This window comes from Polistes dominula, unplaced genomic scaffold (genome assembly GCF_049000335.1).
Source record: "Polistes dominula isolate Pdom_NZ unplaced genomic scaffold, Pdom_raw_medaka contig_75, whole genome shotgun sequence".
Taxonomy (NCBI): Eukaryota; Metazoa; Arthropoda; class Insecta; order Hymenoptera; family Vespidae; genus Polistes; species Polistes dominula.
Window position 1 is genome coordinate 2,737,220 of NW_028301003.1, and position 14,941 is coordinate 2,752,160.

At 31.5% G+C, this 14,941-nt stretch overlaps 1 protein-coding gene and 2 non-coding genes across 17 annotated transcripts in view; all 3 read left to right on the plus strand.

Annotated features, from left to right (window-relative positions):
* The window catches only part of Kdm3 (Lysine demethylase 3), a 209,532-nt gene that overhangs the window by 186,829 nt on the left and 7,762 nt on the right, over positions 1-14,941 (plus strand). For 13 of the 15 annotated variants that reach the window (XM_089173882.1, XM_089173883.1, XM_089173878.1 and 10 more), the window contains 6 exons: positions 9,218-9,613; positions 9,706-11,931; positions 12,995-13,214; positions 13,604-14,007; positions 14,132-14,351; positions 14,728-14,876. In XM_089173882.1, coding sequence (XP_089030008.1) covers positions 9,218-9,613; positions 9,706-11,931; positions 12,995-13,214; positions 13,604-14,007; positions 14,132-14,351; positions 14,728-14,876 — 3,615 coding nt within the window. The remainder of the gene's footprint in view (positions 1-9,217; positions 9,614-9,705; positions 11,932-12,994; positions 13,215-13,603; positions 14,008-14,131; positions 14,352-14,727; positions 14,877-14,941) is intronic. The other 2 variants (XM_015327080.2, XM_015327079.2) reach the window with 2 other exon arrangements.
* Positions 13,444-13,521, plus strand: LOC149032149 (small nucleolar RNA SNORD36). Its single transcript, XR_016177055.1, has one exon. It is a non-coding gene; the product is annotated as a small nucleolar RNA SNORD36 (small nucleolar RNA).
* LOC149032150 (small nucleolar RNA SNORD36) lies at positions 14,423-14,499 on the plus strand. The gene has a single exon (XR_016177063.1). It is a non-coding gene; the product is annotated as a small nucleolar RNA SNORD36 (small nucleolar RNA).

Consider the following 14,941-nt stretch of genomic DNA (forward strand, 5'->3'; position numbering starts at 1 on the left):
GTGAAACAACCTCCTCTTTCTCTAATCATTAGATGAGACATGATACATACTGTAAATATATATTTACAGTTAAATTCTGACGTCATTTTAAACACCTAAGTGTCCAATGTTTAACCATGAAATTCAAACTTTGACCATTTTTAATATTACTTTAATTTTTTCTAATCTATAATTCCATTTTGTTTCATATAAAATAAATTTTGAATCAAATTTCTTGCTTAACAAAATGAAATGTCATTTAATTATTTACTGTAGTTTGAAATTTTTAATTGCACCTGCCTCTCTGTTCAACCATATTTAGTATACCTGATAATTAAATTAGGTTACTTGTTAAATACTTTAGTTCTCAACAGACTGGGTCACTGACACATACTTTCTGAATATCCCAAGGTCACTACTGCAGCTTTCCTAAAATTCAAAGAATATCCCTTTTTGAAAAGTTACACCTAAATCATAAGAAATGTCAAAAAAAAAAAAAAACCGATAAAAATTTCCCATACCTTTTAAGAGAACTGATTTTCTTCCTAACCTCTTAAAACATCTCCTGTTTCGAAACCTTTTTAAAGATTCCATTTTACGAACACACACACAAACCACGTGGCGTATCCTTGTAATTGGGAAATAAATTGTGCTGAGTGAACAAGGAAGAAGAAGAAAAACTTGGGGATGGGGGTAAGAGGGTTGATCCGCCATTTTTAAAAATGCTTATCCAACGAACGTGTAATAACGAGCAACTGAAAGTCCAAGAAAAAGAAAAGAAAAAAAAACAGAAGGACTAAGAAAAGAGTAGTATGTAAACGAGCAGCAGCATACTCTGAAAATGTAGATATGTATGTATGTGTATGGGTATGCGTATGTGCTCGGACATATATGTATAGGTTAGGGTATAAATAATTCATGACGTAGTAACGGTGGCGATGCAAATGAAGGAAAATGATGTGCTGGTCCCTCCGATCTTCTAAGAACAACCCAACCACGAATGTAACCTACCATCTTTCTGCTTCTTCTTTCAAGATGGCCTTCGATGAAGTGTTATCTTCAGAATCCCCAATCAAATTTTCGATTTATTTATAATAATATTCTAAATTGTTGCTAAACTTTGAGAGGTACAATTTTTATTTATCGAGAGTATTTGTTTTATTTTGATTAACTATTAGATTGGCAAGTAAATTATTTTGTTGATAGGTTAGCTTTTAATATCAGCAATGACTTAGTTGCCAACCCAACATAATAATTGTCAAATTTAATATGACATCATTTTATGTCAGAGACCCCAAAAAAATAGAAATTGGATGATAACTGGTTAACAGCTGGTGTTACCCCACCAGAATTTCCTAGAAGGTCTGAAATAATGATGGTCCTCTTCCAAAAAGCCTGATGGGACTCTCTCTCTCTCTCTCTCTCTGTGTATGTTTTTAAAAGCCTAAGTTCAGTCGTAAATCTTTAAGCTGGCTTTAAGGGGGATAGGTCAAGTTAAACGTCAATTACCGGAAGACAAATTCATCTTGGTTATAATATCCTCGTATTACAGTGTCATATTTTTCTCGTATCTTTTTTTTTATCTTCTAAAACCAAAATTTCACTTAACGATCATCAAACATTATTTCTAATAAATAAATTTTTTCAAAAAAAAAAATACTTTAAATTGTTTCAATTGTTAAGAATTTCGTTATATTTCTTGCAAATAATTTGCTAATGGCGAATAAAACGTATTAATTGGATTAATTACCGCTACGTGGCGCAGATTTCGCCTGTAATCTAAAAATGGTACTCGTCCTTCATTTTTATCTCAAATACGAATGATTAATTTTTGACGATTAGGTTAATAATATATATATATATATATATATATATATTTGTTAAAAATAACATAAACTATGAGAATTATTATCTTTATGTTTTATTTTACTTGCTTTTCTTTTCGTTTTATTTTACTTTTTATGAGTAATTCGAGTCTCGAGCAGGTATTATCTTTTAATTCGATGAGACACAGAAAAAAAAAAAGAAAAAAATACAGAAAAATCAGCAGATCTTTCTTTTCTTTTCTTTTTCTTTCTTTTTTTAAAATTATTTTTATGCTGACTGTGCATCGACATTACATACACCTATAAAATGAACGAGTAAGAAGAAGAAGAAGAAGAAAAAGATGCTTCAAGAGTCAAGGAAGCTTTGTCAGCACAACTTTGTTCTCACTTTTTTCCACTTTATTTTATTTATCCTCTCTCTCTCTTTCTCTCTTGCCTTTTTGCTTTCTATCTTCCTCGTATTTTCAGTATTTCTTATGAAATTCAACACGATCTCATTTAAAATTCAACCTAGATATAAAAATAGAAAGAACAAGAACTGATTATTCAAAAAGAATCGTTGATTTTTTTCAAGAAAATTTCATTCCATTGGTTTGGCAACTAAATTATTGCTGATTTCATTAAGCCATCTATCGACAAAATCCGCAAACAATGAAAAAAATAGAACAAAATGATTATTCAAAAAGAATCGTTGATGTTTTCAAGAAAATTTCATTCTATTGGGTTGAGAACTAAATAATTGCATATTTTAAAAAAGCCATCTATCGACAAAATTAGCAATTATTTAGTTTCTAACCAAATATTATGAAATTCGAACGTATTTTCATTGAATTACAAAAAAACTGTTTTATTTTGTTACAAATTCAATACTCCACGATTTCAACTTTTAATTTTCAACAGAATTTCATTCTATTGGGTTGAGAACTAAATAATTGCATATTTTAAAAAGCCATCTATCAAAAAAATTCGCAATTACTTAATTTCTAACCAAATATGAAATTCGAACGTATTTTCATTGAATTACAAAAAAACTGTTTTATTTTGTTACAAATTCAATACTTCACGATTTCAACTTTTAATTTTCAACAAAATTTCATTCTATTGGGTTGAGAACTAAATAATTGCATATTTTAAAAAAGCCATCTATCGACAAAATTAGCAATTACTTAATTTCCAACCAAATATGAAGTTCGAACGTATTTTCATTGAGATTACATAAAAACTATTTTTTTATTTTCTTTTTTTGTTACAAATTCAGTACCACCACAATTATGAATAATATTTCCAACGTAAAAAAATTGTTTCTATGTATAAAAATCGTATAATAATTTTTCCATGAATAAATAAAATTCACAAGAACAAAAATTTATCTATCCCGGAAAGAAAAACAATAATTCGTGCCGATTAAGAGGAAAACTCTTTTTTTTTTTATTTTTTTTTTTATTCTACAATCGTTTATAAAACTTTATGTTTATAACATAATAATAATTCGATCTCGTATTATCTATTTTTCTTATTCATATATATATATATTTTTTTTTTCTTGAAAAATATTCATCGAGTACGTGTCATTTACATGAAAACGAGTAAAATGAATCGTTTAATCAAAATGTAAAAAAAAAAAAATAAAAAAAGCAAGAAAAAATCTTTCATTCTAAGCGATTAAAACTTGTTGTAAAAACCTGTCGCAGTTACTTCTTTTTTTCTTGTTATCATTAATAGACAATTTATATTATAGCTAGAAAGAAAAAAGTCATAGATATAAAAGAAAGAAAATAAAAAAAATAAAAGGTGACAGATAGATTAAAACAAGCTCAAGTTTCCATGCATTTGTTTTCAACGTTTCTCGTACATGTATGTAATTACATGTTATCATATTTGTTATCTTTTATTACTCGTAACAATAATCATTTTTACACTTTATATATATATATATATACATAGATAGATATATAAAGTGTAAAAATATGTATATTTATATATATACGTTAATAAATTATTTTTGTATTGTTATTATTATAATTATTATTTTATTTATTATTTTATTATTTATATTGAATAAGAATTCAAATTTTGTACAATTTTGTTGACATATTTAATATAAGTTTAGGAATAATAATAATAATAATATATTATTATAATATAATATTAATAATATATTAAAATAAATTAATTTATATAATATTTTATTAATATATTTATACATTAATTAATATTAATATTAATATAATAAATTTATATAATAATTATTAATTTATATTAAATATTAATATTAATAAAAAAAATATAATTTAATAAATAATAATATAAAAAATAAATAATAGTATAAATAATATATTATTATTATTATTATTATTATTATTATTATTATTACTATATACGTGTATATTAAATTGCCAACAAAATTTCAACCACCACACCTTCGAATTTTTTTTCGAATAAACCAATAAAAAAACAAAACAACATACAATCCCAAAGGTAATAAAATTTGTTAAATAAAACAAAAACTATATGAAATTTATTCATCGATATTTGTTTCATCCAATGTCAAAGTTAGCACCCCACCTCAATACCACCCCCCATTTTCTTGATTGCATAACTCCAATCTTGCAATAGTAGTCAACAAAATAACATTTAATAGTGGTGTCATTTTACAAAAAGTAAAACAAAAAATTTGATTAATTATTACGATGAAATTAACAATTAAAATGATACCTTTACTTATATTGTATCATTGTAATAATTTTATCTACAATACTTCTTCTTTTTTTTCTTCTTCTTCTTCTTCTTCTTATCGTTTAAATTCCTCTTAATGTACTTTTTTTTCCTCGTTAAGAAAATTCTTTTAACTCGTGAATCGAATAAACGAACGTTTATATATATATGTGTATATATGTATATAAATATCTATTCAAGGATGGCAAGAAACAAGATCGACAAAATATTCTTATACACGTTGTTAAAGCATGTTGCAAAGGTATGCATAATTAATATTTCTTTTACGTCTTATGATTATCCCCCTGCTTTTCTTATTAAACGATATATCGTACAACACAACACGTTGATTGGTTGTGTTCTACATTTTCTTATTTTTATTCTTATTATTCATTTAAAACAATTCCTATTTTTTAATCCTTCGAGTGGTGAATACTTTTAACTAAAATGTTTTGTAGGAATGAAATAATTTATTATAAAAGTTTAATTATATATATATAAAAAATAATTATAAATAATTAAATTACATATAATATACAATATATATATATATATTATTTATAATTTAATATAATATAATATAGTATATTATATTAAATATATTATTATATATAATTTAATAATAATTTAATTATTAATAATTATTTAATATAATATATATTAATTTAATATAATTAATGTAATAATAATTAATTAAATAATATAAATTAATAATAAATTAATTATTATTAAATTATAATTTATAGTAATATAATTTTATAAAAACAATATATTAATATAAAAAAATAATATATTATTATAAAATATATTAATATAAAATTTAATAATAATTAAATTATACGTAATAATTAAAGTTTTTATTTCTGAATAATTAGAAATAATTATATTACGAGTATATTTAATAATAAAAAAAATTTTCTTTCTAAATATAATTTAATTGATTAATAAAAACATTGCATTATTGTACATAAATATTAACAAACACTTATTAACGTCCATAAACTTCACTCTGGTTGATTTTTAAATTTTTACCAAACGCATATACAAGTCCATAGTCCACTTTAAGTGTTAAGACTACCTACCATTAATAATTTATCCTCTTATTTATTTATTTAATTAATTAATTATACATTGTAATATCAGATTTGTCTCGTATCAGTTGAAAATAATCCGACAGAATCGATGTGATAATTTTCTAATTAAATTAATCATCAGTCACATGACGTCAATTTTGTTATATCTCCCAAACAAAATCATTTTTATCTCGTATAATACTAGATAAATCTAAAAAAATATCATTATTGATGATAAATCTTCAAAACAATATATTCTTTTTTTTCATTTTTCTCGTAAACAAATTGTCGAGGAAAATTTTGTTTTATCAAAATTATCGAAAATACTTCAAATAAATCTACGTTGATATAAATACGTTTTATTGATCGTTTGTTTATCTATTAATCAACTCATTTATCTATCTATCTATCTATTTATCTAACCATCTCACACTTCCTCTTATTTTTTTTTTTTTTTAATACAAATCGATAAACAAATTTTATATGAATCAAAATCTAATTGCAATTAAATGAAGGATACAAATAAAGTTTTATTATTTAGTGGTTATCCAGGTTTCTAAATTCTGCAAATTTTCGATAGATGGTTCTGTATTGCAATTCAATTATTTGAATATATTCACGTCGTAGGATTTTTTTGTTCAAAAATGCATATGACATAACTAACCTTACTTTTTATATTTTTTTCTGTAGTATTAATTTATATACTCCATTCTAACTGTTGTATTATTTTGTATGTGCGTTGTTATAATTTACTATATTGTTTAGAAATATATTAAATAAACATTTATTATTTAAAAATTATGTAGGGTCTTTTTAAGTACTGTAAATTTGCAGTAAATGGCGCTGTATTACAATTCAATTATTTGGATATATTCACGTTGTAGGATTTTTTTTCAGATTTACATACGACATAACCTTACTTTTCACATTTTTTCAAGTATTACTATTTTGTGTGTTATTATAGTTTACTAAATAATTAAGAATTACATTAAATGAACATTTTATAACAAAACCACAACAAAACATAACCTGAACATCTTAGTATACATATATATGATGAACCAAGTTGAAAGGGGGTTGAAGATAGGTAGTAAGCGGGGTGAAGAGATGGTTGGAATCAAAAACGATCGATGATCGTCGATTACAAAGTTGTTTATTCGCTAGGAAACAAAGGGAATTGCGAGAAGTTGAGACGATGTATCGCGTTTCTACGATATCGTTTACGATCTGTGTCACATGGTCGAGTTCATATATATATATATATACATATATAGATGTGTGTGCAACACACGCTTGGGCATAAAGGCTTGGGGATCCGGTTATAAATCAGTACGATAACGGCTGAGTCTATCGCTCTTATTACTCGCGATAAAAGCTTGCTTCCCTATCGGCAAATAAAAAAAAAAAAAAAACTTTTATCTCGTTTTCCAATAACGCGAACAAACCCCCTTTCCCTTCCCCACTTCTTCTATTTCTCATTCTCGTCATCCTTCAACTCAAACGTTCGTTCGATGACCGATTAATCGAAACTTTTCATCGATATTATACTTTTTGTCATGTACTTCTTCTTTTGATCTCTTTTATCATATTTTTCATTTATTAATAACACACTGTGTTCTAAAAACATATTGGCTGATATTGTTTGTGTCCTGTTTGTTTAATATAATTAATAAAAATGTATTTGGGGTATAATATTAGGTCTATCGGAAAATTCTATCCGTTGAAACAAACATTAGTTCAATTTTTCGTCACTAGGGGTAAGGTCTCCATTTATTAAAATGGAATATACAAATTGTCACCATGTTGGAAAATAGTTCAAAAGTAATTAAATTAATTAAATAGACCTAATATTACAAATGACGTGTCCAATATGTTGAAGAAAACTTGGGCTTAATTGTAATAACGTCTATATACGTCTTACTTTGATATGTAATATTAAAAACAACAAATAACTGAACAGTAATCTAATCATAAAAAGAAAAGAATGAAAAACTTTTCCATACGGAGTAATGGATGATTTCTACGAAATCAGTTTTATAACGAGATACCACTAAATGCTAGAATATCCATCAATTTCCCCCCACTCTTTCTACATTAAAGAAGTCTATAAAAATTCCTTGATATTTGAATCGTTGGATCGTGTCACGAGCAGCATATTTTAACCGTCATATACCATATATAGTATTGCGATTACGAACAACACTCGAGGACTTTACTCGAATGACTCAGTCAACTCAACTCAACACACAACTGGTCTGGGAAATATAATCGATGCCCCACAGTCTTGTTTCTTTTTTTAGCTTCTCCTCTTTCCCCTCTCCTACCCATTTATATCATCATCACACTCCTCTTAATATTTCGCAACGCAAATTCATAAAAAAAATTCGATCAAAAGGAACAAAGAAAGAAATTAATAAACCCAATTGATGATAAGTTGTGTGAGGCATTTCATTTATCAAACCGGAAGCTTCCATTCCCGCGCAAAAGAGAGAGAGAGAGAGAGAGAGAGACCTAACCTCTTAATGAATACGAAAAAGCAAGCAACAATATTATCGATCCACACGATGAGAAGAAGAAAATGATGATCGTAGAAAAGAAAAGAAAAAAAAATGGGGCCGACGTTGAAGAAGAAAAAAGAAAAAGAAATGTTAATTAAAGTGAGAAATATTTTTCTATGTAATCGACTAGACACATCTTCTTCCGGTTCGTTCGGCAGCATTAACGAGCACCTTATATAGGTGCTGTTCTTTTCCTTCTTTGTGTGTTTCAACTCTTTTCAACGAGAGTTCAGTTATTTTGTTTTTTTTTCTTTTTTTATCGTCTGCAGTTGTATGCACGTTTAAAGAAGTTCGTATATTTACTCGTATTCTACGACAACACGATGATGATGAACGATGACGTGTTAGTGAGGTAAACAAAACGTGGGTTGACACTTTACTCGCACTTCGATTAGCATAATAAAACACCTTACTCGAGGTTATAATTAGATTTGCGCATTTCAAGCGAGCACATTTTCGAGAATCCTTTAACTTAGCCCCAATGCTGTTGTATTATCTCACGAAGCTGCTTTTGCTTCGAACTTACATTAGACGCAATTAGTTTTTCTTATGATGTAGAAAATTTGTCATCGACCTTGAATGTGATATTTTACAAATTAGCAAGTCGTTTCTAACGTTCGTGAACGTTTCAAATAATAGTTGCGTACCTTTTTCGGTACGTTAACCCGTTTGAATTCCAAAGTAGCCAGAGGTAGTCCTTGAATTCGTGCTAGGCTAGTTTGCATAATCTTTTCTTACCGAGAAACACGATAACTGTGCTGCGTGAGATGAGTATTTGTATTGGAGTTCTAAAAAAAAAATTAAGTAAAACTGGTTTTGCATGTAGAAAGGAACAAACGAATCAAAGAACTTAACAATGACACGCATAATTCTATGGAAATTCAGATACTTCCACTACACTAACATAAGTTGTGTAACGTGAGAGAAGTTGAATCGATCAATGTTACACAGCAATAGAATATTGTGAATAGGAATCATAAAGAACGAATCGTTTGATGTGTTATTCGCATAGTAAATCGCTTAGGTCAATAAAGATGAAAGTGATTGGCAGTATTGATTGAAGTAGGTGTCTTATATTCCGCAGAGAAACATGCAGTCGGCCTCGATGGCGTGGAACACTTTTATACCTCTCCCACCACACGGAAGTAGAAGCCATGGTGGCCCGCATTCGGGTATGGCAGCGCACGGTGGTCACCATCATCCTGGAGGCCCTGGTTCAACTGCTGCGCATCCTGTTACGGTGGCTCAGCAACAGCAACGTGAACGCGAAGAACGTGAAGCTAGAGAACGAGAACGGGAAAGGGAACAACGAGACCGAGAACGAGATGTGAGAGAAAGGGAACGGGAAAGGGAGCATCTGGTAGTTGCTGAAAGATTACAAAGGCAAGCTGAAGCTAGAGATCACGTGGCTGCTCAACAAAGGGCGGCTTATTACGCTGCTACAGCACCAGCGACTCAACAGGTACACTTCAATAATATCTCGTTTTATACTTTATACGATTTCGTCTATATTCATGGATATATTAAAAATGTTTTTCTCTTCTTTTTTTTTAGGTATCCCGACCGTCGAGCGTACCTGTAAAAGTCGATTACCCACCACCACCAGCACATTCTAGGACATCTAAGTCATCGTTGCCGGTTGGTAGTCTTCACGAAAAAGCACCGTCAGTGGTGGGTCCGTCGCACAGTTCGCTTCCAAAAGCTGAACCGAATGTTAATCTGTTCAGTTATTCCACGTACCAGGCGCAATCGTCGTATATGCATGATATCAAAGTAAAGAGCGATCAACTTGGACAATCTTCTCATAAAACGTTAACGAGCAAAAGTGGTTTAGCTGGTGGTCTCGAAAGAGATCATCATGGTAGGGAGGTATTACAAAATCCACCTTCTTTGCTATCCGATCACAAGAGTTCCGTTATTGTGAAAAACGAAGGCAGAGAATTACCTAAGGGTCCACCACCTCAACAACACTCACCGAGTCCGAAAATGATGCCGTACATGAACGTTCAATCGGTAGCGCCGCAACACAAGCAGGCTGCCTACGAATATAGGAGTCCAACTCAAAGCCCTCATCACCTTCATCACCTGGACAGTTTGCAAGGGGCAAAAAGCATACCGCAAAGTCATCACAGAAGTGGGAGCAGCGGTGGAGGTTCTACAACAGCGTCCCAACTACCAAGCTCTCACGGTCATCCACCACCACACTCGCACAATCGACAGTCGCCTCATACTCAGCATCCTCATCAGCCACCACATCCATCACCCCCAGAAACGCGTTATCTGAACAGGTCTGAGCCTGGGCTACCCTATGCTACAGCTAAATCAACGTATGCTTATCCACATCCACACCCACCTACAGCTTCACAAACTTCACATTATGCCGCACCTCCGGCTGTCTCGAAACCAAAAGTCAGCAGTCCGGCGCCACCACATATATACGGCAAGCCAAATTCCGGTATAATGACCGGTACGCCAGTTTGCAGGGCTTCCGAGCCCGCAGTCGCAGCACCGATACCTTTAACGTCGAAAGCCGGTAGCTCGCCTTACCAGCAAGTGCCTCATCATCATGGAGCGCCGCCACCTCCTTTACCTCCACCAGCCCATAGTAGCAGATCCGTATACGATAACAGGGGTTTCGCTGGCTCGATGCCAGCCGCAAAACTACCACCTCCACCTCTACACGGATCACCACCTACGGCTGCTTCGGCACCGCTTTCGAGGCCGATTGTTCATCCTGCTCATCACGGTAGTCCACACCAACAACCCGGTCAAACGTTGCAACACGCTCAACCTCAAATTGCTGCTTCAAATTTCCAAACTCAACCTCTTGATCTCGGAGTTGAAAGATCCGGCTCACCTAAGAGAAAAGCACCAACGCCACTTTCCTGCGATAACGTTAGTGGTCAGCCGGTTTCCTTAGAGGTCTGTAAGAAACGACGAACGGAAGAACCACAACCATTGTCCCTACAATGCGTCGGCTCACCCGTTTTGTCTAGGGTGAGCGAACCTAGTCCTCTCATCGCTTCGGCCGCAACTTCTATCACTACTGTCGTCAATACCGCGGCTTTATTGTCGCAACCTACGAGCGACTCTCAGCCTTCTCAAGAACGTACCGTTGCTGCTGAAAGTCCAGCACCGAGGACAGCCAGTGGCGATGGTTCAGTTAGACCAGCCAGTACCGGCAGTGTTAGCTCTTTTAATCCTACCAATGTTAGTGCTGCACCAAGTCCAGCACCTATACCAAGTCCAGCCCCATCAATGGCGCCCAGTCCAGCACCAAGTGCTCCTGGTACACCTGCCAAAACTAATCCTACAACAAACGATAACGAAAAATCCGAAAGTCCAGCACCAAGACAACCTAGCAGTACTAGCTATCCCGTTCATAAATTAAAAAAGGCATGGCTTCAAAGGCATTCAGGCGAAGATGGTACCGAGGATACCACAGGCATGGTGGGAAGTGGTTCCTGTGTTACCTTACCTCTCAACATTTCTCAAGCACCATCCCAACCTCTCAATAACAAAGAACGCGAACCAAGCTCGAATTCGAGTAACACGACAACAACTACAACCTGTTTACCCAGCGCCGTTAATTCCATTTACAATATCGGTAGTATGGCAGTGAACAGCATCAACAAGAGTAAAGTCACTGCAAAAGGAAGTCGTAAGACAACGAATAAGGAACCTCTTAACGGTCATGCAACTGACGCAAAAAACCTTCAAGAAGATTCATCTAGCAGCGACGCTGAACGAAAGTCGCCGCCTAAGAGAAAAACAACCAAGGTATCTATCATCTTCATATTGTTCTTCTTATTAGTTTGCTTGTTTATTTATTTTGTTTTTTTTTCTTTTTGAATGATTGTTGATAAAATATATTAATAATATTTGCCAGATATTATTTAGAAAATGCATAATTAGATAACATTTTATTATTTATCATAAGCATGGAATAGTTGTCATATTTTTTAAATATTTGTTCAACATTTAATTTATGATTTAATAAATGAAAATAAACAATTATAATATTTCATAAGAAATAAATGAAAGATCCGTGTTTAAAAATAAACAAATTTCAATAATCGAAACGTAAAGTCGAAATATTTCAATATATATATTTGTTTGTATTTTGTAGAGATAGAAAGAACGGCGGCAGTACTTAAATTTGAATTAACCGCCATTGAGCGCGCCACTACCATGAGCGCCGCCATTTTCTTATAAAACTCAGTGGACTACGTGATTTCTGAGCAGTTCTATAGCTGTTGTTGATTTTTCTCATTTAGAAAGATAATATCATTAAAGTAACATTTAATTGTTGTTAATTGTTGTTAATTGAACGTGATATCAAAGTTTCTATAGAAATAAATATGGTAATACATTTAAATTATAGTAAATTATAACAATGCGTCTGTAGCCACTTTACTTAACCTCTATCGCGGAACGTGAATAATTCTACGGTATATTTACTTCGTATTTCTTCAATATAATATTAAAAGATGTTTATTATTCATATTTATTATCTATATTTATATTTTCAATAAAAATTTGTTGATTATTTGAACTTTTTTGACAAAAATTTATATACTTTGGGTTGGTCTATACATGGTATACGTTTGTATGAATATGTATATGTGGTATATTTGTATTTGTGTGTTTATATTATATGTATATAGATTTACGTTATATTTCTTTTGAATGTATATTATTTGTGTTTCTTAGATTATGTACATAATTTTATTTATTTTTTTTTTTTTAATTAAATATTATTTATATTTAGTAGCTTTATGTTAAATAGCAGGTACGAAAGCATGAACTTCCTGACTACTTAATAATCTGTGCCCTGTGGTAGGTAAAACGAAAGAAGGGAGCTGCACGGAGGCAACAAACTGCCGCAGAAGATCAGCGGAGACACAAAGAAGAGAAACAAAACGTTGGGGCTGGAGCAGGAAGTGATTCTAGCCCTGAAAGCGATGCTGGATCTGGTAGCGATAGCGAACAATTGGGCTCGGTTCAACCAACTCCGAGAGCGCGACATACCACGGCCAATTCCAACAATTCCTCTGGAAACGGTTAGTTGACGTAGCTTGTTGTAAATGGACTTCCCATCAGGTGAACTAACTATTCACTTGCAGGGTAAGTGATACGCGTTTCATGATCATACATTTATTCCTTTCTTTAAAAGCTGTATGGGAAGTCAATGATAAGAAGCTAATTAATTTGATATTTTTGGTAATTTTATTCACTTAACGTAGTTTATGTTTTTTCTTTTGTTATTATTAAACTTTAACTGTTATTCTCTATACATGATGATAATAATAAAAAGTTGATATAACCGTGATAAATATATACACAAAGAGCTTTTTAACCCTGATATTAGTTATATATATATATATAATGAAATATTTCATAGATATTGTATTATTATTATTAAATATGTTACTCTCATTTGTTTGCATAGAAAATAATAATAAACTCAGGAAAAGAGGGAGAAGACCAAAGACTACTAAAGGTAACAACGATACAGGAGGTGAAGATCAACAACCACGTCAAAAAAAAGAACGTAGAGATGATAGCACAAGTGGCGGTAACAATGGGCCAGGTGGAAGTGGTGGTCCCATAAGAAGACCAGCCGTGTCACAGTTAAAGAAGACGGGTCAGAGTTGGTTGCAAGATGACATTTGTTTCTACGCCGCACCTAAATTAGCCAAGTGTCGTGAATGTCGACACGCCATTACTAACGGACTTAAAAATCTTCCTCAAAATGTCTTCTGTAGATTCTTCGCATTTCGCAGATTACGATATACAAAAAATGGACAATTGGCTATCGCTGGATTCAGCGATCCGCACAAAGATACTTCCGAGGTAAATTTCATTTTCAATTATTCGTTTATTGAATTATTTTTATAAACGCGCACCGTCAGAAAATTTGATTCATCATCCTTCTGCAGGAGTGTGATTGATAACGGATACCACTGTGCTGTTGCAGGAAGATCTACGCTTATGGTTGCCGGGAAAAGATAATCAGGACTCGGGCAATAATAAAGATGATAAATCAGAAAAAAACAACGATAAAGATAAATTAGATAAAGTTATCAAAGGAGATCTAGACTTAGAGACAGCACACAGACTTCTTCGACAAGTTGGAGATCAATTTTGTGATCTTTTACATCAAGAAAAGGATGCACTTCAAGAACATATGGCTGAAGGTTAATATTTATATACATATTATTTAATATTTCATTTCATTTCATCTCGATGTTATCAAACACTATTATGCATACATGATGAAAAAAACAAAAAGTTGAATAACCATGATAAACATTACACAAAGAGCTTTTTAACCCTGATAGTATGCATTATTATTTTAATATTATTATTCATTTAAAAAAGAAACAAATATATCTTACAACAATTATATTTGCATGATATCATCATTAATGTTATCTTTTAAGTATTATATTATGTTAAATTTTGTTTATTTATTTCACAATTGTATGAATTTTTGGCTGAGTTATAATTAATTTTAATTTGTTCGCATGTATACACGCTTTATGTATTCGTTGTTTATGTTACTCTTCATAGTGAGTGCGGGAATTACAGACGGAACAGTAGCATGGAAGAGAGTTCTACCAGGAGTAAGAGAATTATGCGACGTATGTGAAACAACACTTTTCAATTACCATTGGGCTTGCAGGAAATGTGGATTTGTTGTATGCATCGATTGTTATAAGGTAAGAAAAACGTGAATAAATGTACATTTTAACAAACAAACTAAAAATCAATGAAATAATTGAAA